At 40.5% G+C, this 26,157-nt stretch overlaps 1 protein-coding gene across 1 annotated transcript in view; it reads left to right on the top strand.

Moving 5' to 3' along the window:
* The first annotated feature begins 18,444 nt into the window (after window positions 1-18,444).
* The window catches only part of LOC132397726 (deleted in malignant brain tumors 1 protein-like), a 56,983-nt gene continuing 49,270 nt past the window's right edge, over window positions 18,445-26,157 (top strand). The window contains exon 1 of the mRNA XM_059976521.1: window positions 18,445-18,538. Within this exon, the coding sequence (XP_059832504.1) occupies window positions 18,445-18,538 (94 nt within the window). The remainder of the gene's footprint in view (window positions 18,539-26,157) is intronic.

Raw genomic sequence — 26,157 nt, 5'->3', positions numbered from 1 at the left:
GTGTGTAATCAGAGGAGAGTGAATAAAGATTAGTATCTGCAAATCTATAACAGAATGAGAAATATATTAGCCTTGAGATTTCAGGAAACTGAGCATGACTTTAATGAACTATCAACCAATCAAATTATAAAGTAGTTTCAGCTCCACAATTCAATACTACTTTAGTTCCTGAAGATATTCTGATTCATCCTCAAAGTAATGCTCATGAGGAAAGTCAGGAGAAATGGTTTCGTCACACTCTACAACTCACAAAATTTCTTGGCATGACAAATTGAGACATCTCAATGGATGTAAACGGTACTATTCATTTTACTTTTTTCACCGGTACAGGCAATTAGAGGTTCTCTCAAATTACTATCCCAATTTGCTCATTTGGGAAACTGACAGTAATTTCTCTAAAATCATGCTTTTGGGAATCCATCTGCTATTACAATGCTGACTACTGGAGGGCTGATGTGGGCCGTGAATACAGTGCGGATAACATGGTCTGAAGCAAAGTTTTATCCTTCCCGAAGATGTTATATTAAACTACAATGTGTGCTGTGATGGCACTGCCTCCACAGCCCAACACTGAACTAGTTCAATCCATACCATCCAGAAGATACTATTGTTCCTCAGGACTTATCACGATGCTTGTATGTTCCATGGTTGCAGATTCTTAGCAGAATCTGCAGAAGTTCCAGGGTTTCCATGGATAGAAGTTCTCATCAATAAGACTCATATCAATGACAGTTCCGTAATGTTCCCTCTGGCACTGCTGTGCTGCAAGGAAGCTAAGTACCGCCTGTCTACCCTCCATTACAACAGAAATATTCCAACTCATGTAACATCATGGTCAGGCTCATCTTAGAGCATAGAACATAGAACAGTACAGCACATTACAGGCCAAACGTCCCACAATGTTGTTCCTACTCTTAAACCTTGCCTCTCAAAATAGAACGTAGAACATCTTCATCCCCTCCAGTGAATTTATATTCTTTCCACTGTGTGGTAGCAGACTGTAAACAAACCTCCAGATCTACTGCCACTTTCTGGACACTGGAAGTTCAAAACAAGGACCCTTTGTTCCTCCGTACTTGTCATTGCCCGACAATTAATGTGTTTCAGTGTTATTGAATCTCACAAAATGTATCAGCCTCTCCAAACATTTTTATGCCAATATTAACAGTTGACTTATAGCTTTCTATGAGCAAAGATTAGACTTTCAATTTCAACAACACAAAGAATTTCGGAATATCTTCAAAACATTACCAATGTATCATTCCTCTTACACTATCTGCATGTACATGAATTAGTGCAGGCTGAGAGGAAATGGAGACAAGTGGGGCTAACATTCTGCTGTGTACCTATTGAATAAAGCCATGCAATTTGTGACAGAGCATGAATGCTGTCACATCAGACAAAAAGGGAAAGCAGGTGACATGTTGTAGGTGACAAGTCTATGCTCCTAGATGAATTTAATACCTTCTATGTTTGCTTTGTCCATCAGAAAATGGAGGCACTTTCATGAACTCACAGAATGACTTAATGGATTGAGTCTCTGAGGCTGACAACAGAGCATCCTTCATGAGGGTGAACTCATGGAAAGCATCTGGCCTAGATGTTGTACTTGGCCGAATGCTAAAGATCTGTGCTGATAAACTGGCAGGTGTTTTCATCGATATCTTTAACCTCTTGCTTTGGCCTGAAATACCCACATGTTTCAAGCAGGCTTCAGTTATACGGGTGTCTAAGAAGAATGTAGTAAAATGCCTCAATGATTATTATCCAGTCTGTCTATTATTCACTGTGATGACGTGTTTTGTGAGGCTTGAGATGAATCACACAGTATCAAATCCTTCCTGAGAAGTGAATTGGATCTACTCCAACTTGCCTATCAGCACAGCAGGTCTGCAGCAGATGCCATTTAATTGGCTTTTCACACAATCCTCGGACAGCTGGACAGCGAAGATACATTCATCATGATGCTCTTCATTTACTGCAGCTCAACATACTATGATCCTCTCAAACTAATCAATCAACTTCAAGACCTCGGCATCTATGTCTCCTTCTGCAAATGGATTCTTGATTTCTTCATTTGCAGACTGAGCAAGTCAGATTGGCAACAACTTTTCCAGCACAATCTCCCTCAAAACTGGTGAACCACAAGATTGCATGCTTAGATCCTGTCTTAGTTGCTTTATGCTTTTGACAATGAGGCTATCTCCAGCTTGGATGCCGTAGTTAGGTTTGCCTATGACTCTACTCTTGTTGGCCGAATCAAAAGTGGAGACGTACATCAGCTGGATGAACTCAGAAGGTCGGGCAGCATCTGTTGAAAAGAGCAGTCAACGTTTTTGGCTGAGACTGCGAAACGCTGACTGCTCGTTTCAACGGATGCTGCCCGACGTGCTGAGTTCATCCAGCTTATGTACATGTTGATTTGACCACAGCATCTGCAGTACACTCTGTGTTTACAGAAGCGGCGACTTATCGGTATTTAGGAAGGAGATTGTAAATGTGACTGCGAGGCACCACGGCAACAACTTATTACTCATTGTGAGCAAAATCGAGGTGGAGAGGGTCAGAAACTTTAAATACCTCGGTGCTATCATTTCAGAGATCTGTCACGGGTCTAGAACAGAAGTGTCCCTGCCAAGGAAGCAAGGCAGTGTCTCTACTTTCTTCGTAGTTTACGAAAGATTGACATGTCAACTGGAGACAAACGCATAGACAGATGTAGCTCGAGCAAGTCGCACCATGAGACAAATCATTCTGAAAATGAGGATCCTCCAATTGGAGCTAATCCGACATCTGCTTCGAGAATAAAGCCGGCACAGAATCTGAATGTATCAAAATAAACTTAAACTTACACAGAGAGCACCAGGAACCTACATTACAAAGAGCGAGTCGCTCCAGAAAAATTCAATAATCTCTAAGATCATTAATAACTATTAAGCACCAATTTACCAATTCAGGTGGTCCAGAAACCTTAGAGCCCAAATTCTTTCTGATGCCCTGCACAGCCCTGAAGAAGTCACTGCAGGTCCATCCCTCTCTGGCACCAAATGGCCCTGGAAATCCTGAATTCTCGAGATCCGTGGAAGACTTGAGAGGGAAGGAAGGGGAAATCGAGAGGGAAGGAGACTTGGGGATCCAGAGAGTCTGAGACCTGGGAACCACTACAGATCTAGAAACTACAGTCAGAGCCAAGAGGAAGGCTTGGGAGTCCGAAATGGAGAGGACATTGCAAAACCCTATACACATTGAATAAGCCTTGGAAAAAAATCAGAAATGATATAACAACCCTGGGACATATAGAAAAGTCCTTGCGAAATATTGGAATCATGAAACCTGAAACCTTGAGAAGGAACCATTACAAATCTTGTTCAGTGTTTTATATTTCACAATTTTTCCAGAGACAATTAGTATATGCTCTCAATTTTACAGATGATGACAGCGTAGACAGTTTTCTTTCATCAATAAGCTAAGTGGTTTTCTGCAGATCGGTTTAATTTGCCGCGGGAGCGTTCTATTTTTTTCCATTTTGTCCCATGACTTTCATCAAGGGGTTAAAATCCTCTTGATGGGTTACTTCACTTGTGATTTGGACACAGCAGCCAGGGTCCAGCTTTTGGAGTTGAGCTCTTCCAGAATTTACGCTTGACTTGAATGCGGAATCAATTGAAAAGCTTACTCGAAGCGCTCATTTGTTACGTAGATCTGAGTGATGAGGCCACATTGCTGGGAACCTGGGTAAATGTGCCTTGTAAAGCTTGGAATGGATGTCGGAGAAACTCAATGTAAACTGAGAAACTCGGTATGCAGATTCGGGGATCCTGGAATGTAAAGTCAGGACATGCTCTGAGAATAGAAGGCACCCTCTCTTCAGGCCACCAATGTCAAAATGTCATTGTTCTAATCTTGCTGATTACATTACATGTCAAGATCCTTCACACTGGAGACAGAAATAAGACTTCACACAGAGATTTTCCAAAGGAATATTGTTGCCTTGAAGAGCCACTCTGGCCGATGAATCTCATGGCCAAGGTTAGCTTATCACTCGCTAATGGGCCCATCTCTGCGTGGTCGAGATTTGCTATCATCAGGTTCAGACAGGCGGAGTGAGAAACTGAAACCGGTGTATATTTCACAGACTTTAATGCGAACAGTGTCAACAGGAAAAGAAAATAATATCCAAACATGATCGTTAGCTAAAACTCCCAACTGGATAAAGAAGCCGACACTGCAGCTGAAAAGAACAGCTAAGAATAAAACGAATTCCTCAGAGTCGGTTGATCTGACTGTCCAATTTCTCAGGCGAGGCGGAATGCAGGCAGCGAAGCGTTGCTGTTCCCTGTCCAATTCTCGAAACAATACAATGGAATGAATGGAGTTAAATGCTATCACAATGATAAAATAATTAGCTGACACATGCATATTCACGAGCGCAATTGCCGTATCTGCTGCGTTGCCGAATCCGTGACAGTGACAGAACCAATTAATTTATACTTACCTCTCAATTTAGTTAAAGCTCCCTGGCCTGCAGAGTTTATCTAGCATTTTGTGTGCATTGTCTAATGATTGATGTGTTGCTTTCCACTGCAGTTAAATGAATTTTATTTATGATCCTGCGTTGGGAAAAGTCTGACGATTAAACAATTTCCACTACTTTTCTAGACACGGCTGACCTACTAGAAATGATGGAATGCTGAGGTCGGCACTTATTGGATATTGTGAATGAATGTACTTCGCATGTTTCTGCAATATGCATAAAAACCTATTAGAAGCAAACTCAAAGATTTCACCATTTTCAAGTTAAGCAGTTACCCTTCCTCCACCATCAACACTGCCCTCAACCGAATCTATTCCACTCCATGCATGTTTGCTCCTACCCCATCCTCTCAACTTATCAGGGATAAGGACTTTCTTGGGCTCACCTACCACCCCACCAGCCTCCGCATCCAACAGATCATTCTGTGAATCTTCTGCCACATTCAATGAGATCCCATCACCAAGCATTTATTTTTAGCACTCCCATTTTCTGCTTTCTGCAGTGATCGCTCCCTACACAACACCTTTGTCCATCAGCACTCCAACTGACCTATCTCCTGGCACTTATACTTGCAGTGGAAGAAGTTCTGCACCTGCCCCTACACCTCCTCCTTCACCACCATCCAGAGCCCTAAACAGTCCGTCCAGGTGAGGCGACCCTTCATCTGTGAGTCTGTTGGGTTACTTATTGTGTTCGGTGCTCCTGGTGTGGCCTGCTCTGCATCAGTGGGACGCGATGCAGATTTCGAGCCCGCTTTGCCAAGCATCCGACAACAAGTGAAATCTCCCAGCGGCCACCCATTTCAATTCCTCTTCCCATTCCTGTTCTGATATGTCCATTCATCTCCTTGTCCACTTTTATGATGAGGCTACAATCAGGTTGGCAGAATACTACCTTATATTTCGTTTGGGTCGCCTCCAACATGATGGCATGAAAAATATTTCTCAAACTTTTGGTAATGACCTCCACTACACCCCCTCCCCAATACTCCATTTCATATCACCATTTCCCTCTCTCATCTCATCCGATTGCCCGTCTTTTGTCTCCCTCTGTAGCCCCTTCTACCTTTTTCTTTCTTCCATGGACTTCTGCACCTTTCACCAATCTGCTTCCCAGGTCATTACCCCATCCTTTCCATCCAAGTTTTATCAATAACCTGGTGGTGCTCCTAACCCTCCCCCACCTCTTAAATTCACAGGTCAGCTATTTTTCCCCAGTCCTGCAAAAGGGTTTCGGCCCCAAATGTTGACTGTACTTTTTTCACTGATGCTGACAGGTATGCTGAGGTCCCCAGTATATTGTCCGTGTTGCTTGGATTTCAAATATCTGCAGATTTTCTCCTTTTGGTGTTTATTACTTGTTTGGACTTGTTTTCAACTTGTAGCTGTTTTGGTGCTTGTTGCCAGATATGTAAAATTGTAAAATTCACTGAGAAAACAGTAATTAGACCTGAAGCAAAATAATTGTGCTGTCTTTCCTTCAAGTACATTAATGGCATTTTATGTTAACGAATGGTAATATGTTTCAGAGCATTCTATTCTTTGCTTCTTTAAGGTAACTAGCCATCAAATCACTGGCATTAAAAGCAATTCAAATTCACATTTCTTTCCAATAACAGTAGTTCTATTTATTGTAATAGTTATGCTCAATGCTTTATTTGCATTTAGTGTCTGGATTAGAAATTTCTTAGTGAGAACACAACCAGCTGCGAAGTATAGACTTGGCTTATCAATACAGCAGAGGAATTGATAAAATAAATGATATTTTTCAGCATACGCCATGTTAGCGGGTGTTTCCTGCCATCTCAACAGATAAACAGTTTTTGCAGAGACCTTCTGGTATCAATGCAGAATGTGGCAAGAGTTTTTAACATACAAGGAATAAATCATTAAAAGCATTTAATGCCACAGTCTCAAAATGTCCTTTCTAATTCTTTGTAAGAAAAAAAAAACAAGATGCAGCTCACGTACGTTGAATTTGAATTTATATTTCCTAATATCTGTGGCAAGTCGCCATGGATACTCAAAAAGAACATGATTGGTTTGTTGATCAGTTACAGTTCAAGGTGTTGGCAACTGGTCAAAATCAATTGCAGTGTCAAATTGTATAATTCCCACAATATTGGCAAACATCCAGAGCACAGTGCACTCAAAGGTTCAAAGGTCCAAGTGGTCAAATTTAATGTCAGAGAAATGTAATCAAATGTAAACGAATCCTGAGATGTGTTTTTTTTTGCAAACACCTATGAAAACAGAGAAGTGCCCCAATGATTGAAGAACAGTTAAACGTGGGAACCCCAAAGTACTCCCCCGCTCCCCGTCCCGTACGTACACGAGTATAGAATCTGACAATAAATAAAGAGCTGTCTCCAAATGATTGCAGCTCAACTGTCTAAGTTGTTATATTTCATTAACAGAAAACAACCTGTTGCATCTTAAAATATCAGTAATACCATGAAAGCTTGTAGCATTATTTGAATTTTGAGTGACGCACACAAAATGCTCGAGGTACAAAGCAGATCAGGCAACCTGGATGGAAATAAATAGATAGTTAATGTATTGTGCCGATACTCTTGTCGTCTGTTGCTGTGTGAAATATATCCAGAGGTTTGATTTATGTGCAAATTAACGAGTATTTGGTGCAGGAAAATAAAGCTATGATATTCGGAAATCGTAAATATAATTATACCAGGTTTTTGTGAAATGGAGTGTGTGGGAATTTTCGTTATGAATAGTGGTGATGTGGGTTTAAAAGGCATGCTGAAATCTGGGACATGAGATGGGGCAGTCTCCAAAAAAGAAAAGAAACGTCTCTTTTTTTAAATGAGTAGAAGTTGTCTGGACCTTTGGCAAATAACGTGTGAGTATAATTCTCAGTTGATTTTTATAACATAGTCCAATCAAGGACACTTGCATGTCATTGGGCTTAATTTGCATCAATGCGATTCTGTTGATGAAAGAAAAATTGTGGCAAAATCATTAAGAAGAGTCTCAGGTGTAGAAAAATCTTAGGATGTTGCCATAAATTCAACTTCCATTCCGGCCGCATTACCCCATTATTTTTTCGATTTACCACATTTTATTTATTCCCCAAAAGGATAATACTGCACTTCAGAGCATATAATTTCCAACCAGCTTTTCCATCACCTATCCAGCTCCTTTACCATGTAACCATATAACAATCACAGCACGGAAACAGGCCATCTCGGCTCTCCTAGTCCGTGCCGAACTCTTAATCTCACCTAGTCATACCTACCCGCACTCAGTCCATAACCCTCCACTCCTTTCCTGTCCATATACCTATCCAATTTTACCTTAAATGACACAACTGAATTGGCCTCTACTACTTCTACAGGAAACTCATTCCACACAGCTATCACTCTCTGAGAAAAGAAATATCCCCTCGTGTTTCCCTTAAACATCTGCCCCCTAACTCTCAAATCATGTCCTCTCGTTTGAATAACATGTCCTTTTGTTGAAAATATCTTTGGAGACTTGAGGATCAGGGCCTGATCTATTTGTTTGGCTGATAGCTATTTAATCTGTAAATCAAAATCAAATGTCCAAATGTCAGTTTGCAAATGCAGCCTAACTTTTCAGATAAAAGATGATGTTATTAGTTCTATAGGTTCTGATCTGTCTTTGTTTGCACAGTCCTGAACTTATATTTTCTTTACCCTTTTCATTTTCCATTTTATTTATGTCAGCTCTTATTTACAACCTTTTCGCATTGATCACTTTTTTTTCTGGTGTAAACAGAAAGTCATCGGACAAATGCAACATTCGTTCTGAGCCAACAACCTCTACATGGCCAATTGAGTGCTTCTAGTACTTGTCATGTGACGTGGTTTCTGTTTAGATTGGAATGACTTTTGGTTATTTGTACTTGTGCATCAAAAGTACGCCGTAGCCTACACTCAAGTCTACGCCAACCCTTCACCGGAGCCTACCACGCACCTCTCCTAAAATGCAGTTACACGTTGCGGCGTCGCGGAATGCAGGAACTGTGATTGGTCTGCTTGGTGGCATCGCACTTACTCCGAAGCTGCAATACCTTGCCATTGGGTAACTGAAGGGCAGGGGAGGATCTCTGGCTGCAATGCTTTGCATTAAGCTTTACAGACCTGCGAAACTACGGAGGACCTTGCGCATGACGCCTGTTTGCAGCACGCGGCTACACCCTGTTGACTTCCACCTGAGGTTAAACTCGAATGGTAATTGCTTGTCTCACAGCATACTGTGCATACACTGATGCGAAATAAATGGTTGGTGACGATGAACCAAATTGTCAAATCTACCTTCCGATCTCCGAAAATACTTGAAATGCATTTCCTCGTCCATGTCTTTCAGTAGCCGGACAGGCACAGACAATTCATCCTTCTTCAGTTTCAGTCGACATTGTTTGAAGTTTGAGTTTTTTGGTGTTGAGTTTTTAAACACGAAAAAACTCAACACAGTGGTATATAAACCCCAACGACAACTACAGAGCGACGCAGACACACCAATGCATAAGTATAAATGCTCACAAAGGCGTAGGCCACTTAGATACGGCGTAAGCTGGTATGCACAGGTATAAATCAGTAGGCTCCACACATCTCTCTTTACAATTTCTGCACTTTACTGCTAGCAATGAGACTCTACATTACCCAACTCTAATTTCCAGAAAAATGGTAATGTCTATAACATTGTTTTATACCCTATCCCTGCAGAAGGAATTAACAAGATGAAGAGTCCTTCAAGTGAGATAATTGGTTGCGAAGACACCAGAAAAAGAATGGTTTGTTTGAAGAACCTGGTGGAGCAAGTCCTGAGGCACTTATATCTTTAGTCTGATGGCAGCAGTGGGAAAAGAGCCTCGCCTGGTTGGTAAGGATCTTTGATGATGCCAGTGTCCAAGAAAAATATTACGGGCAATCTTAATGACTATTGCCTGGTACCACTTTCATCGACAGTGATGAAATGCTTTGAGACGTTGGTCATGACTAGACTGAACTCCTGCCTAAGCAAGGACCTGGACCCATTACAACTTCCTTATCGCCACAGCAGGTCAACAGCAGACACAATCTCAACAGCTCTCCACTCGGCTTTACACCACCTGGACAACCCAGACATGTCAGGATACTGTTCATCGATTATAGCTCAGCATTTAACACCACCATTCCCATAATCCTGAATGAGAAGTTACAGAACCATCTGTACCTCCCTCCGCAATTGGAAGAACGTACTCTGTGCGGATCGTCCTCCTCGGTGACGATCAACACTGTCGCACTTCAGGGGTGTATACTGCTGTACTCTCTTTATACACCTGACTGTGTGGCTAAGCGTAACTCAAATACCATCTTTATGTTTGCTGACGATACAACCATTGTTGGTAGAATCTCAGGTGGTGACACCAGGGCTTACAGGGATAAGATATGCAAACTAGTGAAGGGAAATACGAAGGAACACTTATCTATCCTCACAGAGCAATCCGAAGTGGAGAGAGTGAGCAGTTTCATGTTCGTTGGTCTCTGAAGATCTAACCTGGTCCCAACATATCGATGTTGTTATAAAGAAGGTAAGACAGTGGCTCTTCTTTATTAGGTGTTTGAAGGGATTTGGCATGTCAACAAAGACACTCAAAAACTTCTACAGTTGTACCGTGGACAGCGTTCTGACAGGCTGCATCACTGTCTGGTTTGGAGGGGCTACAACAGAGGACCAAATGAAGCTGCAGAAGGTTGAAAATCTAGTCAGCTCTGTTTTGTATACTAGCGTACAAAATATCCAAGACATCTTCAGGGAGCGGTGTCTCAGAGAGGCGGTGGCCATAATGAAGGATCTCCGGCACCCAAGGCATGCTGTCTGCTCATTTTCTCATCAGATAGGAGGTACAGAAGCCAGAAGGCACACAATCAGCGATTCAAGAACCGCTTCATCCCCTCTGCCATCCGATTCCTAAATGGATATTGAAGCTTCGGACACTGCCTCACTTTTTAAAAAAATATACAGTATTTATGTTTTTGCATGTTTTTAATCTATTCAACATTCTTATACTGTAATTGAATGACTTATTTATTATTTTTTATTTTATTTATTTTTTCTCTCTGCTGGATTTTCCACACACTAGTATTGGTATTCTCAAACAGGTCATATTGATACCAGTTAGTACACTTTCCACCACACATGTGCATACGTTCTCCAGAGATCTGATAACATGTCAAATCTCCGCAGGCTCCTGAGAGTTACTGCTATGCTTCCTTTACAATTATATTTAAATGAATTGTCCAGGAGAAGTCCTCAGAAGTAGTGATCTCCGTGACATTAGGTTAGAAGGGGTTGCTAATAAACCGCTCAGCCCAATTTTCACGCTCCCTCCTGTATGCCGATTCATCACAGTTTTTTTACGGCCTACTGCAGTGGTTTCATCAGCAAACATGTATCTAGTGTTAGAGCTGTGCATAATCACAGAGTCATTGGTAAGAAGTGAATGGAGCAGGGGCCTAAACACACGTCCCTGTAATGCTTCTGTGCTGATGGAGATTGGGCTGTAGATGTTTTTGCCAATCGGAACTGACTGGGGTGTGCAAGTGGGGAAATCTAAGATCCAATTGCATCAGTGGGGATTGAGGCCAGGTATTGGAATTCACTGTATAATTTTCAGTGGATTATAGTATTACACGCTGAGCTTTAATTGATGAGGATGTGTATACATCATTGCTGTGCAGATGTTTCTGGGTTGTGCAAAGAGCCAACGAGATGGCATCTGCAGTTGCTTCGATAGGCAAATTGGAGCAGATCCAATTCGCTACTCAGTCAGGAACTGAGATGCTTCAACACCAGCAACTCAAACAACCTCATCACTGTGGACGTGTGTATAACATGTCTGACCAATGTATCATACAGCATGTAGTGTTGCACCTCATTTAAAAAAAAAACTATACCTGTACAAATAAAGGTTGAAAATGCATATCTTTAACACTAAATAAGTAGAAACACACACGAAGGGACTGAGATATTTTCACAGGATGCGTCTCATCTTGGCTTGGCACCAGCAAGACAATTATAAGCACATGTGTTCATAACACCACAGACCATAAGATATAGGAGTAGAATTAGGCCATTGCGCCCGTCGGCTGTGCTCCTGGCAAAAGCACCATTACTATCTCTGTCAGCGCATCTCAAGTACCTGACACTCTATGTGTAAACAGCTTACCCAGTAAATTGGTTTTATACTTTCATTTCCCTCATCTTCAACTACAATTTCTAGTATTTAATGTTTATAACACAGAATAAGTATTCTTGGTGCCGACCTCATCTATGCCTAGTACAGTTGTACATATTCTGATCACGTCTCCCTACAACCTCTGACACTCCACCAAAATAATTCTCATGTATCTAACCTCCATTTAGGGTTAATGCGATCTAACACAGACAGTAACCTGGTAAAACTATTCTGCACACCATGTTTAAAATACGCACATCTTCATAATGGAACCTAGTGCTCCAGATCCCAGGCAAATGTTTTGTACAACTGCATCATTAGTTCCTGAATCATGAAAGACATGGGTGTGAAACGCTATCTTTTGATGTCCTTCTCCACATTTCATACTTCCTCAGTATCTGTGACATGAAGAAACTTACAAAAGAACCCCTTTGTTATATTACCTACAACTGAGCTCTCAGCACCAATCACTGTGGAACACGACAGGATACCCTCTTCCTGCGAGAATATTATCTTTCAATCACAATCCTCTGTTATTTATGGACAAGTCAATTCTTAATGCAATCCCGACTAACCCACCGGAGGGACACTTTTAAACAGGTTGCTAATGTCCGTGTAGAAAACATCAACTGTTCTACTGTCACCAACAACTTTGGTAACATTCTAAAGATTTTGGTGCGGTTGGCGGAAGGTAACTTGTCCTGCAGAATACCATATCATCTATCCCTCTTCCCATATTATTTTCATGTTTAATTCCATCATATTAATCCTATCCCTTCAAAACTTAAGAAAAACTCTCCACCACAGATGTAAGGCTCCCCAGCCTCGAGTTTTTTAGATTAATCCGTTTGCTTGATTATGAGTAGACAAAATCTTCATCAAAGTCTCTACAATCTTCACCTTTGCCTCTCTCCCTGAACTGGGATAAGTCACACCAGTCTCTGGAGGCTTATACATATGAATGCTCTTCAAAAATACTCAACACTATCGACTTCTTGAACTAAAAATGACCTTGTGTTTTGGAGTGGCTCATACTGATCCTATGTTCTTCTATGAATTCCTCATTTGTGAATAGAGATGCAACATACCTGTTTTGTACTTTTACAACAGACTCTATCCCCATACATAAATTATCTTCATTTTAGTTGTGCAGTTGTAACCTCTCCTGTGTCACCCTCTTGATCTGAATTGATCATTCTGACCAGAACTGATCTTCCAGAGCTGATTGTCTGTCAATATTGGTACATTAAAGACATCCACTTTAGCAATATAGGATCATATAGATCTTTCCATCTTCGTAACTGTTCACAGGTCCTAGTGAACATTGGGAAGCCAATTATACAATCCTCCGGATTAACTGCAGCTTTTGTTGTTCTTCGATCTACCCATGTTACCTTAGGAGATAAGCCCTCCAGTATGGGCTTCTGTGAATTCAGCTGTGGCAATCTCCCTCAATAGTAATGCAAGTCATCCACCTTTTTTACTCTCTTTTCGATCACTTTTGCAATATGTAAATTCTAGAAAGTTGAGCTGTTAGTCCATTCCCTCTCATAACCATATTTATATCATGGAGACAACTTCATAGAAAATGAATTGATCCAGGCTCTGCCTTCACCAGCTTTACATCAAATTCACCTTGTTTTGGAATGAACACATTTCACTCTATCTGTAACACAATATTCTTTAACCTTTCTCTGCCTGTCTTTTCTTTCAGATGTAAATTTTATAAACCCCACCTTACTTTCATTCTCCACAACTTCTGATATCAGATTTGGATCCATACTACTGCCACTTCGATCTCTAGAGATTCACCTCCCTATCATCACATTACATGACCACCCAGAGATTTTGTTGACCTTGGCACCAGCAACCAGCAACCGGAATTAACTTTGAGCCACAGAGCCACAGATTCTCTGTATCTCTGATTTTAGAATTCCATATAATTTTTACTTAACTGAAATTTATATACTCTGGCCGCAGTTGTTGCAGTGTTCTGGTCAGCTCTGCCGTTTACCCTGTGGAGAGCAACCCAGATCTCAAAAACATGCAAAGCCGTATTTTTGAGAAATGCCTAGGCACAAGAGCTTGGTGCGACCACCTCCCTGAGAATGCTATTTAAAGCCATCTCTGAGATAACTGAGATGAGATGTAAATCCTCATGAGACATAATCTGCAGGGACTACTGACCCCTGATCTCCTACATCTGATGGCAGGTGCATATCACTCCATTACTGCTATTACTGCCCGTCCAATAAAACAAATGGAGTGGAATTAAGGAAAAGCAAACTTAGCTTCTGCTTACATTGCTGTTGGCTGCTTTTACTGAAGTCAGGTAGACAAAAAGGAACCCGCAGTACATGGGATCATTCGCCATTATATCACAACCCTTTGTTCTCTCCAAACAAGTACTTAGCTGCAAACTTTCAAATGTCTCCGCTTTCTCCTCTCAGCTGTTCTGTTACTCGTCGTTCTACATCGTTTTAGAGTAGCTGACTCCTTGGAGCTGGATTGCAATCCATGAACTTTAAGATATTTTGAAAAGAAAAATTGACTGCAGTAGAAGTTTGTCACTTACTTAAAAACAATAAGAAGGAAGGTATTCGTCAAGTGGGGCATTTCAGAATCTTTAACCCAGGGTATGCGACAGTGTGAGGAAGAAATCGTATCAGTGAAAGAAGAACGTTACGCAGTCTTGGAGATGATGATCCTAGCGAAATAAATGGAGAGATGTTGAAAGCTCAAAATAATAGATTTAAAGTACATTTTAAAGCACAGTAAAATGATTATGGGTGCTGGAGAACATTATTCTTTTCTAAGCGATTGAGAAATTTCTGCAAAGTGACTTTTATTGCCCGGGAAAATTACATCGTTATTTCTTTAGTCATTTTGTGTGGAAATAACAGAATATTTGGTGTGACATGGAGTTACGGAGAATAAAGATGCAGGATAAGATATAATACTTCGTTCTTTGGCTCATGAATATTGGTCACACAGGAAAAATAATTAAAGTGTGCTTCGAGACGGGATCTCGGAATCATTTGTTTAAGTGATAAACTGTGCCGTGCGTAGGTAACAAATCAGTAACATGATTACAAACAACGATCTTGTTGTTATGATGACAACAACATCATTACAAGTTACACTAAAGTTACACAGGTGTAAGTGTAACACTAAACACTTACACTAAACTAACACACAGCTACTCTAAACACAGTTTTTGTAATGGGCTGAATAATCCTTTAGGCGGTGGTAAATGTATGTGACCGCGCGTGCGAGTATGCAAATATCAGGTCAATGACTTTACTCAGTTCATTGGTTTCTTAGGGGGAGCAAAAATGAATCCGAGATGTCCATGAAAGGACAGGTACTTTCTCATTGGCGCATTTCAGTAAACTGTCGTTCATGCCTACTTATTATGAAAATCTATTGCTAGACTTTTTTTACCATAAAAAGTGGCTGTCATAGAGTTAACTTTCAGATCAATCGGAACGTTAGAACGTTTTAGAAGGTTGAAACTCAAGAGCCACCGCTATCACTGATTACTACGAGAATGCTGTGGTCCTTTTTGGCACTGCTTATATTGCAAATCTGGAAATGTGAGTTTATTGAGCTTTTCTGTTTCAGGCGTCTTGTTTATTATTAACGTCGAGTGTACTTTCGTGCTATGTTTTCTCTCTGTTACCAATAGATATGGAGTATGGAATACATAAACAATTGTGATCCTCTCTCAAGTCTGACATAGCGATGAAAACAAAACGTGGATATGTTTAAACAGTGGAAAATAACTTTCTGGTCTGCATTGCTAACCTATCCAACTCAAACCTTAATATGATTTTATTATCAGAGACGAATTGCAAAAGAGATCAGAAAACGGTTTGATTTATTTCTGTTTTCAGATGATAGAAATGGAGCACTGAAATTTTGTATTAACGTTTTAGTTAAATTGATGCACATTTCGAAATTTCCCCCAACACCTCTTTTTTTTCTTTTGTTAGCATGGTTTCATATCTTTTTGGCCAATTATAAGTGTTTCCATTAAATCATGGAGTTCAGATTTTGAGATACCTATCAAACAGTAAACAGTGAAATTACACCTCAACTTTGTCGTTGTGTATCTTATTGTTACAAGCACTTAATAAAGCCGATCAGACTTACTAGGGCATAGGCCGCCGACAGCAGCTCGCTAGACCCCTGAGCTAGAAATGAGGTTTTTAGAGCTTCTGCTGTTGTTTCTGTCGCACTGGATTTCTTTGGGTTTGGGTCGCTAGCCTCATGCCCAACTCTCCACTTTTTGCTGCCCGGCTTGTGACAGTCCATGGGGATGTTTCTCAAAAACACCACATCCGTAGCATCTGTGAATTGTCATGCTAAATTGATTATTAATTTGAGTTTATCAGACCTGGTGGGTAAGAACTGTTGCAACACAGCGAACTAGAGTTTGGTTCAATAACTGACTGAGCTTGAGCATATGCCGAAACAGTAGACATCAGAGCCTCAATGCTCGCACACATTCTTATCGTTGGAAGTTATGAATTACACCAGTCTCTTCCAACGTATGAACCGGTGAAGTGAACTCATTTTTAAAAAATGCAGTTATTTCAGATTTTGACAAGGCTTTTCAGATTTATTATGTTATACAGAAAACACTGTTGTTAATATTTTTGAATGCAACAATTGAAGTTGGTAACAGTGCAACTTCCATACAGTGCTGGAAATTAATTATTCTTCAAATATCTTATCATCAAATATGCGATATTATTTAATTCTGCATTTTAATTCAGCACTTTTGCACGGCCCGGAGTAGACAAACACATGCTTTTCTTAGAGTATTTTTCGGAGTTCTAAACTATAGATGTGAAGAATCGCAGATGTTATGATTTTGAACATTCTTCCACTTTTGTGGTCTCTCTTTCCGGGTTAAAGTTACGTTGCGGAATATTGTGGAAATGGCGTCTGTATTCTTTATCTCCTTTCAGTTCAGTATTTCTTCGTCTCATAAAATCGCCATCCACAAACTAACAAATAATCTGAAACGATGTTACAAACTGAATAATTATCAGAGTTTTTCAGAACTGGAGAGTAGTCACTATTGCGAAACAACACCCTAGAGTGTAGTGTGTATAACTCAGTGAACGTGAGCAGCAGCCAACGCTTTTGACAATGCACTTTCCCATGTTCCATTGTATGCATGCGAGGAATCGTATTTCCTGAGTTGTTGAACTTCAATCCACATTCCGTTTTCCTCTGTCCAAGTTAAACGATGGGTAGATTTTAGTAAAATAAGCACGCGACTACCTTCTTTATTACCTGCCGAATATTTTATTCAAAACGTTTATTGCTTCACTGTCAAATAGCGGGAATCTTCTGGACGACAGGACCATCAAATAAATGAAACATTGAGTTAACATTAAGTTGCCTGCGCAACATTTATGGTAAGAAAACGGAAAAAAAATATTTCTCGGATATTCGGCTGATACAAACTAATTTGTCGCGTGTTATTATGTATATTATTTACTTTTAGTTTCTTCGTTGCATACTTCTGTCGTTGGCTCCAGCTTTGAAAACAGAATTTGGCTTTTGTAAATTTTTAATAGTAGATGTATTTTACAAACGTGTCACTCCAAGGAATAGTGGTACGCAAAGTATAACTTTTTTTCTCTATGAATGCTTCTTCCGCTGGATTGTGATATCCGAAAGGATACTAATTCTGAGTATTTTAAAGATAACAAAAGCTAGTCAGAATACAAAAACATGGCTATTTCATCCATGAGACATTAGTAGAATTTGGACCCTGACTGATACTATTTCAGGCTGCAATTATTGTTCAGAACTTCTCATTAAGAGAACATCTAAGAAACTTCAATGTTAATTGGTTAATACCAATTTACGTTAGCATTTAAATATACGTACACCTGCGGAACATTAAACAGCTGCATTCTGTTTCGTTAGATTTGCCTTTGCAAATAAAGGTAACTTAAATTCGCCGTCCAAAAACAGGCAGCATGCAGAGATCCACGTCCGCTCACAGAGCCTGCGATGAACAGCTACAACCCCTTTATAAGTTATTCCTTTTTCAATTTCATTCTTTCTCAATGTTCTGGCATGGATTGTAGCATTCACTCAGATAAAATAGATGATTTACAGTGGTGATTGAACTTATCATAAAGCCCGGCGGTGCGTATAATTAAGGCGGAATGTGATCATTTCTATATCGGTCAGGGCATCAAAAGATATTGCGAGACGGCAGGTGTGTGGAGTCGTGTCTGAAATAGGAGAAACTCTGCAGATGGTGTAAATCGAAGCAAAGCGCAGACAATGCTGGAGGAAGACAGCAGGCCAGGCAGCATCAATGGACAAGTGTACAGCAGTCATCCTGCCGAAGAGTCTCTGCCCGAAACCTCGACTGGTTACTTTTAATAGATGCTGACTGGCCTGCTAAGTTCCTCCAGCATTTCGTGTGTATGTACGGGGTTGTGCGGGATCCCAGAAGAGTAAAGATGAAATGGTCGAGCAGACCTGATGGGCTGAATGGCCTTATCCAGCGCCTATGTCTTATGGTCAAAGACTGCATACATTTTTCTAATTTGAACCTCACCAATTTTAAAATAGAATTTCAACATAACAACCCAACTCCTCTACTCAATATATTGTTTTGTGAAGGTTTTCTTTACGACCCTATCTACCGGTGACGCCACTTTCACGGAACGATGGATCTGTATTACGAGATCCCTCTCGTCTACAGCACTCCTTTGTGCGCTTTTGCTCACCTAACCTATCGCTATGGCATGACACAAGACACAGGTCTCCAGTTTGCGAGGCAATGATAAACACCTTCACTGTGGATCCTTATTTAAAACAAATCTCTAATCTAATTTATTACTTCTCCTTGAATGCCAAGCGATTGAAATATCTTGACCAACCTTTCATGCGGGACCTTGTCAAATATATTTCAAAGTCAATGTGGACACCATCCATTGTATTGCCTTAATCGCCTTTAGAAGGAACATAGTCGGAAAGTTCTGTAAAATTGGTTAGCCATGAAGTACAACGGACAAATTCAAGTTGACTATTCCTAATCAATCACTGTCTACCCAAATACCTATATACACGGTCTCGTAGTATACTTTACAATAACCTTCCATTTCTGATGTCAGCCTCACCGGCCTACGATTTTCTGGTGTATTCCTACAGCTTTTCATGAACAATATAACAGCATCACCTATCCTCATATCCTGCGGTATCTCATGCGTGGATAAAATTCTTTTAAATATCCCTGCTAAGGTCTCTGAATTCTCTGCATTAGCCTCGTTAAGGTTTCGAGGGAATACCTTGTCAGGACCCGGGGATATATCCAATCTAATTTGCCTCAAAATAACAAATACTGCCTGCTCTGTACATTGTATATCGTCCAAGATTTCGCTGCTGCATTGGTTCAAATCTATAAAATCTTTTACTTGTAAATACAGATGCAAAAAAATCAGTTTAAGATCACCCCACGCCCCGATCTCTAATTGCTCCTCGCATAGATTAGAACACTGATTTTCCAGAAGACAACTTTTGTCCATTGCTATCCATTTGCACTACTTATCTTTAGAAGCTCTTAAGATCCTACCTCACCTTACCTACCAGAAAAAAAAAATCAAGCCTTCTTTTAGCGTTTCTGATTTCCTTGTCCTGAATTTCTTATACTGCTCAAGTATCTCATTTTTTTTTCAGTCTGCCTATACCTGCTGTGCAACTCCGCCTTCTTCTTAACCAGGGGCTCAACCCTTCTCAAAAACTAAAGTATATTGAACCCTTTACCCTTGACTTTTACTCAGGCAGAAGCATAAAACCTGTATTTTCAAATATTCAATTTTGAATACCTCATTCTTACTTTGTACACATTTGCCAGAAAAAGAAACAACAACAACAACGTGTCTCAGCCTACACTTGCCAGACCCTTTCTGATGCGATGGAAGTTGGCCTTTCTCTAATTTAAAGTAGCACCTCGAGGACCAGACCTAACCTTTTTTTTCATAATTACCTTGAATCTAATTGTATATGATAATTAGATACAAATTGTTGCCCTACACTAAAGGCAGTCACTTGTCCCGTCTCCTTTCCTAACATGAGATCTGGTATTGCAGTCTCTCTAGTTGGAAGTTCTAGGTGCTGATTTAGGAAACTTCTCTGGCAACCTAAAATCATCCAACCCATTAACAGAATGGGAAGATAAATCAATATGAGGAAAGTTAGAATCACCTTCGATCACATCCTTATGCTTTCTCTGTGATCTCCTTAAATATTTTCTCCTTTAAATCACGAGGACGCTTGGGTGATCAGCAATATATTCCCATTAAGATGGTATTACTTCCATATTCCGCAGTTCGACTCAGCGAACCTCACTAGGCGAGATATGCAAACTGTTCTAACTGAGCACTCCCGTGACATTTTCCTGAATAGTAATGCGATCCCTCCTCCTTTTAATCCCTCTCTCCTTATCACGTCTAAGCAACGAAACCTTGCAATAATGAGCTGTCATTCCTCCCGCAATCAATTCTCACTAATCGATATAATGACATAATTCTGCCTGATCATCCATGACTGAAATTCTCAGCATTTCGAACAATATTCCTTGCATTAAAATATACTATCTACAGCTCAGAACATTAGTCCTGCCCTTCGCAGTGTATTAATTCCTGACCGTTTGACGAGGCAGCAATTATTCTCCCGAACCACTAGACTATCTTCGGAATCTTCTGACTCAACGGTTCATATCTTATTGCAACTATAATTTAAATTTCATCAACCATGATCCCTCTTCCCTATGCATCACAAGCCAACCATCCCACAAGGATATTGACCTCTCTCCAATTCAGGTGGAAACCATTCTTCTTGTGCAGATACCAACATCCCTGGAAGACAGTTCAATTATCCAACAAAAGGTGAAGCTCTCACTACAGGGTATCTCTCGTTCAACTTAGTACCTAACTCCCTAAACTCACTTTGTAGGACCTGGTCACCCATCCCACTCATGCCATTATTGCCCACATGGACCAAGAACTCTAACTGTTCATTCTGCTAATTAAGAATGCCGTGGAATTGACAACAAATATCTCTGATCCTGGAAACCGGAAGGCAAATATCCATTCGGGAATCTTGTTCTTGACCGTAGAAACTCATTTCTGTACCCCTAACCGTTGAATCAAATATCATCACAGCTCACCTCTTTCCCCCCTTCCTTATTGAACCAGAGTAAGATTCGGCGTCGGAGACCTGTTATTCCGGCTTTCTTCTGTTAAGTCATCCCTCCCCACAGTATGCAAAGTTTATACCTGTTGTTGAGGATACAGTCACAGAGTATTCTGCACTGGTTGCCTATCCCCTTTTCCCCTCCTGATGGCCCGCCAGATGTCCTGCACCACGGGTGCTAATAGCTTCCTGTGTGTCCCGTCTAACAACCCTTAAAGCGCTTAAATGATCAGGAGTTCATCCAGTTCCAACTCTAGGTCTTAAACACTGTCTCTTAGAAGCTGCAGCTGGATGAACGTCCTGCGGGTGTGGTCGTCACAGACACAGGAGGTCACTTCGCATTTCCACATTCGGCAAGGGGAACATTTTAGTGTCAAAGCCGGCACCGTGCTGCTCCAAATATGCAATAACGGAAATAATACGTTAAAAACGCTGCTTTTACTCGTGGAAGCCTCAATGAGCCAATCCTTAACGCTTCTCTACAAAACTAGCCCAGTCACAAAATGGCGACTTAAACTTAACTTATTTTTATTGGTCCTTGTCAAGCGCAGTCCAATGTCTTCTCTGAAACTGTTTAGAACAAAATGTGCCCACAACCCCTTCTAATTCTTTTAAACTCTTCCACCGCCCGCCACCATAACGCAATCAGATAGCTCCTCGGGACAGCGGCGCACAAAATGTTATATTTCTATATTCAGTTTGTCATATCACAGTCAGTCTCCCTGGTGCTCTGGTTTTCACACAGAAACAAATTACTTTTCGATTGCTAAGTTAATTATCTTAGAGCAGTGATTAATGCAGCCAAAGAAAAGTTGATTTGTGAGATATAAGGTGTCGGGGTAAAGAAAAGTAGTTTAATGAGAATATGATCTTGTTATTCTGAACTGAATAATGAACCGAATGATTCAACTAATTTATTTTTATCGTTAGGTGAGACAAGAATTAAAAGTTTGATTTTTCATTATACAGATCATAGAGTTAAACAACCGTAGGAGTGGGACTGATATTGCTTCAAATTTCGGTAAACCACTGAGGGATCTTTATGAAGTTTTAACAAATAAAAAAGATTCCCCATAATTTCCCTTCCACAGAGGGAATTGCACAGCCAAGAAGGGCCAAAAGGTCTGTTTCTGTGCGGTAATGTTCGATGGTTCTATGGTTCTTTGGAAAAATATTCCATTGAGTGAGATTTGACGTTAGAATGTTTATCATGTTATTTACTACTTTCTTGTCCACATTCACCAAATAGAAAACACATTGTCCACGCAGTTTATCAGTGCCTTTGGAGTTTATGAACATAACCAAGCATTTACGAGTTCGTAGAAATAAGATACAGGCAAATGGCAATGTGGGGGATTGTTCCTGTCACGGGAGCAAGTTGTTCCCAGCACTCAGACGTGGGGGACTTTCATAATCTGTTGTGTAGAGATTATCCAATATAAGGATGAAGCAACCTGTAACCCTTGCAATATCATCTCGCATTATGCAAATCAAATATTAAAATGTAAGTAATCTTTGCAGTGCCTAAGTGGAGATAATGGAATTCATGATATTTTGAAGCAGAGTCTAGTAACTGATCCATTGCCTTTTATGCAGAAGTTAATGCTGGCAAAGAGAAGTGTTATGCTGATATAGCGTGAGCAATATCATCTAGTATTTCAAATAAACAGATATAAATGAATCTCAGCGATCATGATATTAAGATGAACAAATACGGAAAACGGATCAGTTAACGGTATTTCTGCCTTTGAAGACAAACATCATGAAAATCGGTGCTTAAGGCAGACGAAGCACCGAAAATACAATCAGTGCATGGGAACTAAGAGAAGGATTGGAGTGATGCATTCGCAAGGCTTGCACAAAGCACCTTTAGTCCGGAATAAATAATTAGCGTGTCCTCACAACCAATATACTGGGCTAGAACTCTCTGACCGGTACCAGTGGTATGCCGCAAGAAGCAGAGCTGGGTCAATTGTTCGTAATAAGTAAGATGGTTTATCAAATTTGTAGATAACATCAGTATTGGCAACATAGTGTACAGCGAGGAAGGCTGTCAAATCTTGCAGAGTGATCTGGACTGGCGATGAGAATAGGCTGAGAAATGGCAGATGCAATTTAATGCAAACAAATATTAGGTGCGCACTTCAGAAGAAGAACCTGAGGTAACGAATGCTCGGGCTGAGGTGTTAGGTAAAGAAATGAATCTGGGAGTACAGATTCATACTTCCACGAATGTGACATCACAGTTATACAGCATCGTAAAGAAAGCTTTTGGCACATCGACTATTTTTTATAAGAGTTTTGAGTACCGGAGTTAGGAAGTTACGTCGAGGTTGTATTAAGACCTTGGGAAGGCTGAAATTGAAGTGTTGGTTGCAGTACTGGTCATCTACCTACAGGAACGATATTAATAAGCTTGAAGTAATGCAGAGTCAAAATACAGTGGTGCCAAAATGTTCGTGAGCCCTGTAGAATATTCTCTATTTCTGCATATATAAGACATAAAATGTGATATCAGATCTTCACGTAAGTCCTAATACTAGTTAAAGGGAACCAAATCAAATAAATAACACAAAACCTCATAATTGTTCACTTACTTGTTAAGACAAATGGTCAAATATTGATTGTATTTTTTTTTGGAAAAGTATGTAAACCTCTGGGGTAATGCTTTCCACAAAGGCTATTTGGAGTCAGGTGTTCCAATCAGTGAGTTTGTGATTATCCTATCAAGGAGGTACATGTGCCCTGCCCTATAAAAATGCAAACAAGGTCAGCTGTTCTGGAGAATGATCTTTGTCTGCACCCTGCCTCGATCAAAATGTGCAGTTGTCCTTAGAAGAATTGTAGAAATGCATCAAGCTGGAGCAGTAAAATTTTCTAAACATTTTACAAAAGCATTTCTAAACTCCCGAGTGTTCATCAGTCCACAGTAAGAGGAACTATTTACAAGTGGATCATACTCAATACTGTTGATAGTCTTCCAAGAAGTGTCACCCTGCAACGATCACACAAAGAACACAACGTGTAATGCAGAAGGAGGTGAAAAAAGAACCTAAGGGTAACATCAATTGACCTGCAATAATCTCTGTTAATGTATCCACCATGTAGGAAACCGTTGCTCTCCAAAAAAACATTGCTGCAATTCTCAAGTTTGCAAAAGAACACCTGGATGTTCTCTAACAGTCCTGTGACAGTGCTCCATGGACAGAGAAGGCAGAAGTTAAACTTTTAGGCAGAAATGCACATTGTTATGTTTGGAGGAAAAGGGGAACTGCACACCAACACGAGAACCTCATCCAAACTGTGAAGCATGATAAAAATAACGTCATGCTTTGGGGCTGCTGAGCTGCATCAAGGCCTGGAAAATTTGTAATCCTGGAGGGGATATGAATTAGAAATTTTATCAAGACATTTTACACTAGAATGTTAGGATAACAGTCCGTCACCTGAAGCTTGTGATAAGTTGGATAATGCAACAAGGCAAAAAGCCGAAAAACAAGAGTAAATCAATACCAGAAAATTTCAAATAGATGGCAATTCCAGTTTAGAATGGTCGAGTTATGGATGTACAAGGGGGTCATACCAGTTACTGAAAGGAAAGCTTCACATACTTTTTTTCTAACAAATACACGTAATATTGGATCATTATTCTTAATAAAGAAATGAACACGCACGTGTTTTTGAGTTACTTATGTAATTGATTTCTCTTTATCTAGCTTTAGCACATGCAAAGGTCCGATCACATTTTCTACAGGGTTCACATATTTTCACGCACCACTGCTAAGGACGTTGACAGTACTTGCGGATTTGAGTTAAAGGATAGTTTGAATAAATTTGCAGTTTATTCCCTGGATAGTATTTGGGGAAGAGCTGATAGAGACATACACAATTATGTCCAGTAGAGATAGAGTAAATATATGCAGAAACTTTCTCTCAGCTTTAGTGATGGGTTCGGGTAACATATGAAATATTTACTGCGACTCAGAGGGAAACTTCTACACTCAGAAGTTGGCGCCAGCGTGAAGAACAGTGAGCCCCATTGGTAGATGCGGTGTCAATTGTAACACGTAAAGACGTTTGAATAGGTACATATGTCGAGGGTTACGAAGGGCTAAGTTTCGGGTGCTGGTAGATGGAACTAGGCAAAATATTAGGTAGGCACGGAATAATGCGCTGAATGGCATGCTTCTGTGCTGGAGTGCTCTATGACTTTTTGTTTGCTGAGACCAGTTAATTTGGGCTATTTTGAGGTGTCGCTAGTGGGGTGGGGAAATTACCGGGGTCCTAAAAATATTTTTCTGCGTCTCATTTGCCTTGCATTAGTAGAGGCTGAACAATCGTCGGTCATCCACAGGTGTTAGAGAGGAGAAATAAACAGATGTGACCTCTAACCTCATAATGTGCCCAGATGTCAGCACATCGAAATTGATTTTCAATGCAACAACACGATGTAAAATAACAGCTGTCGACTCGTGATTATGATGTAATTAAAACAAATATATGAGAAAGTGAAACCACTCTTCTATGACAGTTCGGTATACACCGCCTCACATCATTAACGCATTTCTGGCTGATGGCTTTGTAAGTTTGCTAACCCGCCTCCGATGCACACCCCGCTTCTATGTCCCAGCGCGACCGCTCCACAGCTAAATCTAATTATATATTTCTTCTTTTAGGGCGTCCAGGGGATTGTCAGCCTGACCGGTCAGGTAATCTTTCGTAATTATCACTACGCGTAGGACTGGATCTGTTTGTCACTGAAAATCAGGCTGAGAGGAGACTGCCGAAATCCCGTGCAGGGATGCGGCATTGATATGACTCCGCCGATATTGTCCCAAATCTTAAAGCAGTTCACACAGTTGAAATCACGTTGAGGCTCAATTTAACTCTTTCTCTGTTGGGCCCCAGTTGCAGGAATGCCTGCTCCCGTCCAAACAAGTTTGGGTTCTATCAGTGAGTTGATAAGAACTGACTGCCCCGGGACACTGACCCAAGCATTCTAACAGCTGTTCTCCGAAAAGAGAAAACGAACTCTCAACACATCCTTTTTTTCTGGGAACCGCTTTGTCTCCGGAACGACCGGATCACTCCCGGTTCTCCGGATGATCACGAGTTTACTGTCTGCTTTTGTCATGTTTAGCAGTTCGTGCGTTGTCTGCCAAGTGCCTGATTGTTAGTATGATCAT

Source organism: Hypanus sabinus, chromosome 1 (genome assembly GCF_030144855.1).
Source record: "Hypanus sabinus isolate sHypSab1 chromosome 1, sHypSab1.hap1, whole genome shotgun sequence".
In the NCBI taxonomy this organism is placed as follows: Eukaryota; Metazoa; Chordata; class Chondrichthyes; order Myliobatiformes; family Dasyatidae; genus Hypanus; species Hypanus sabinus.
The sequence above is the reverse complement of the archived record's forward strand: the minus strand, read 5'-3'. Positions and strand labels throughout refer to the sequence as shown.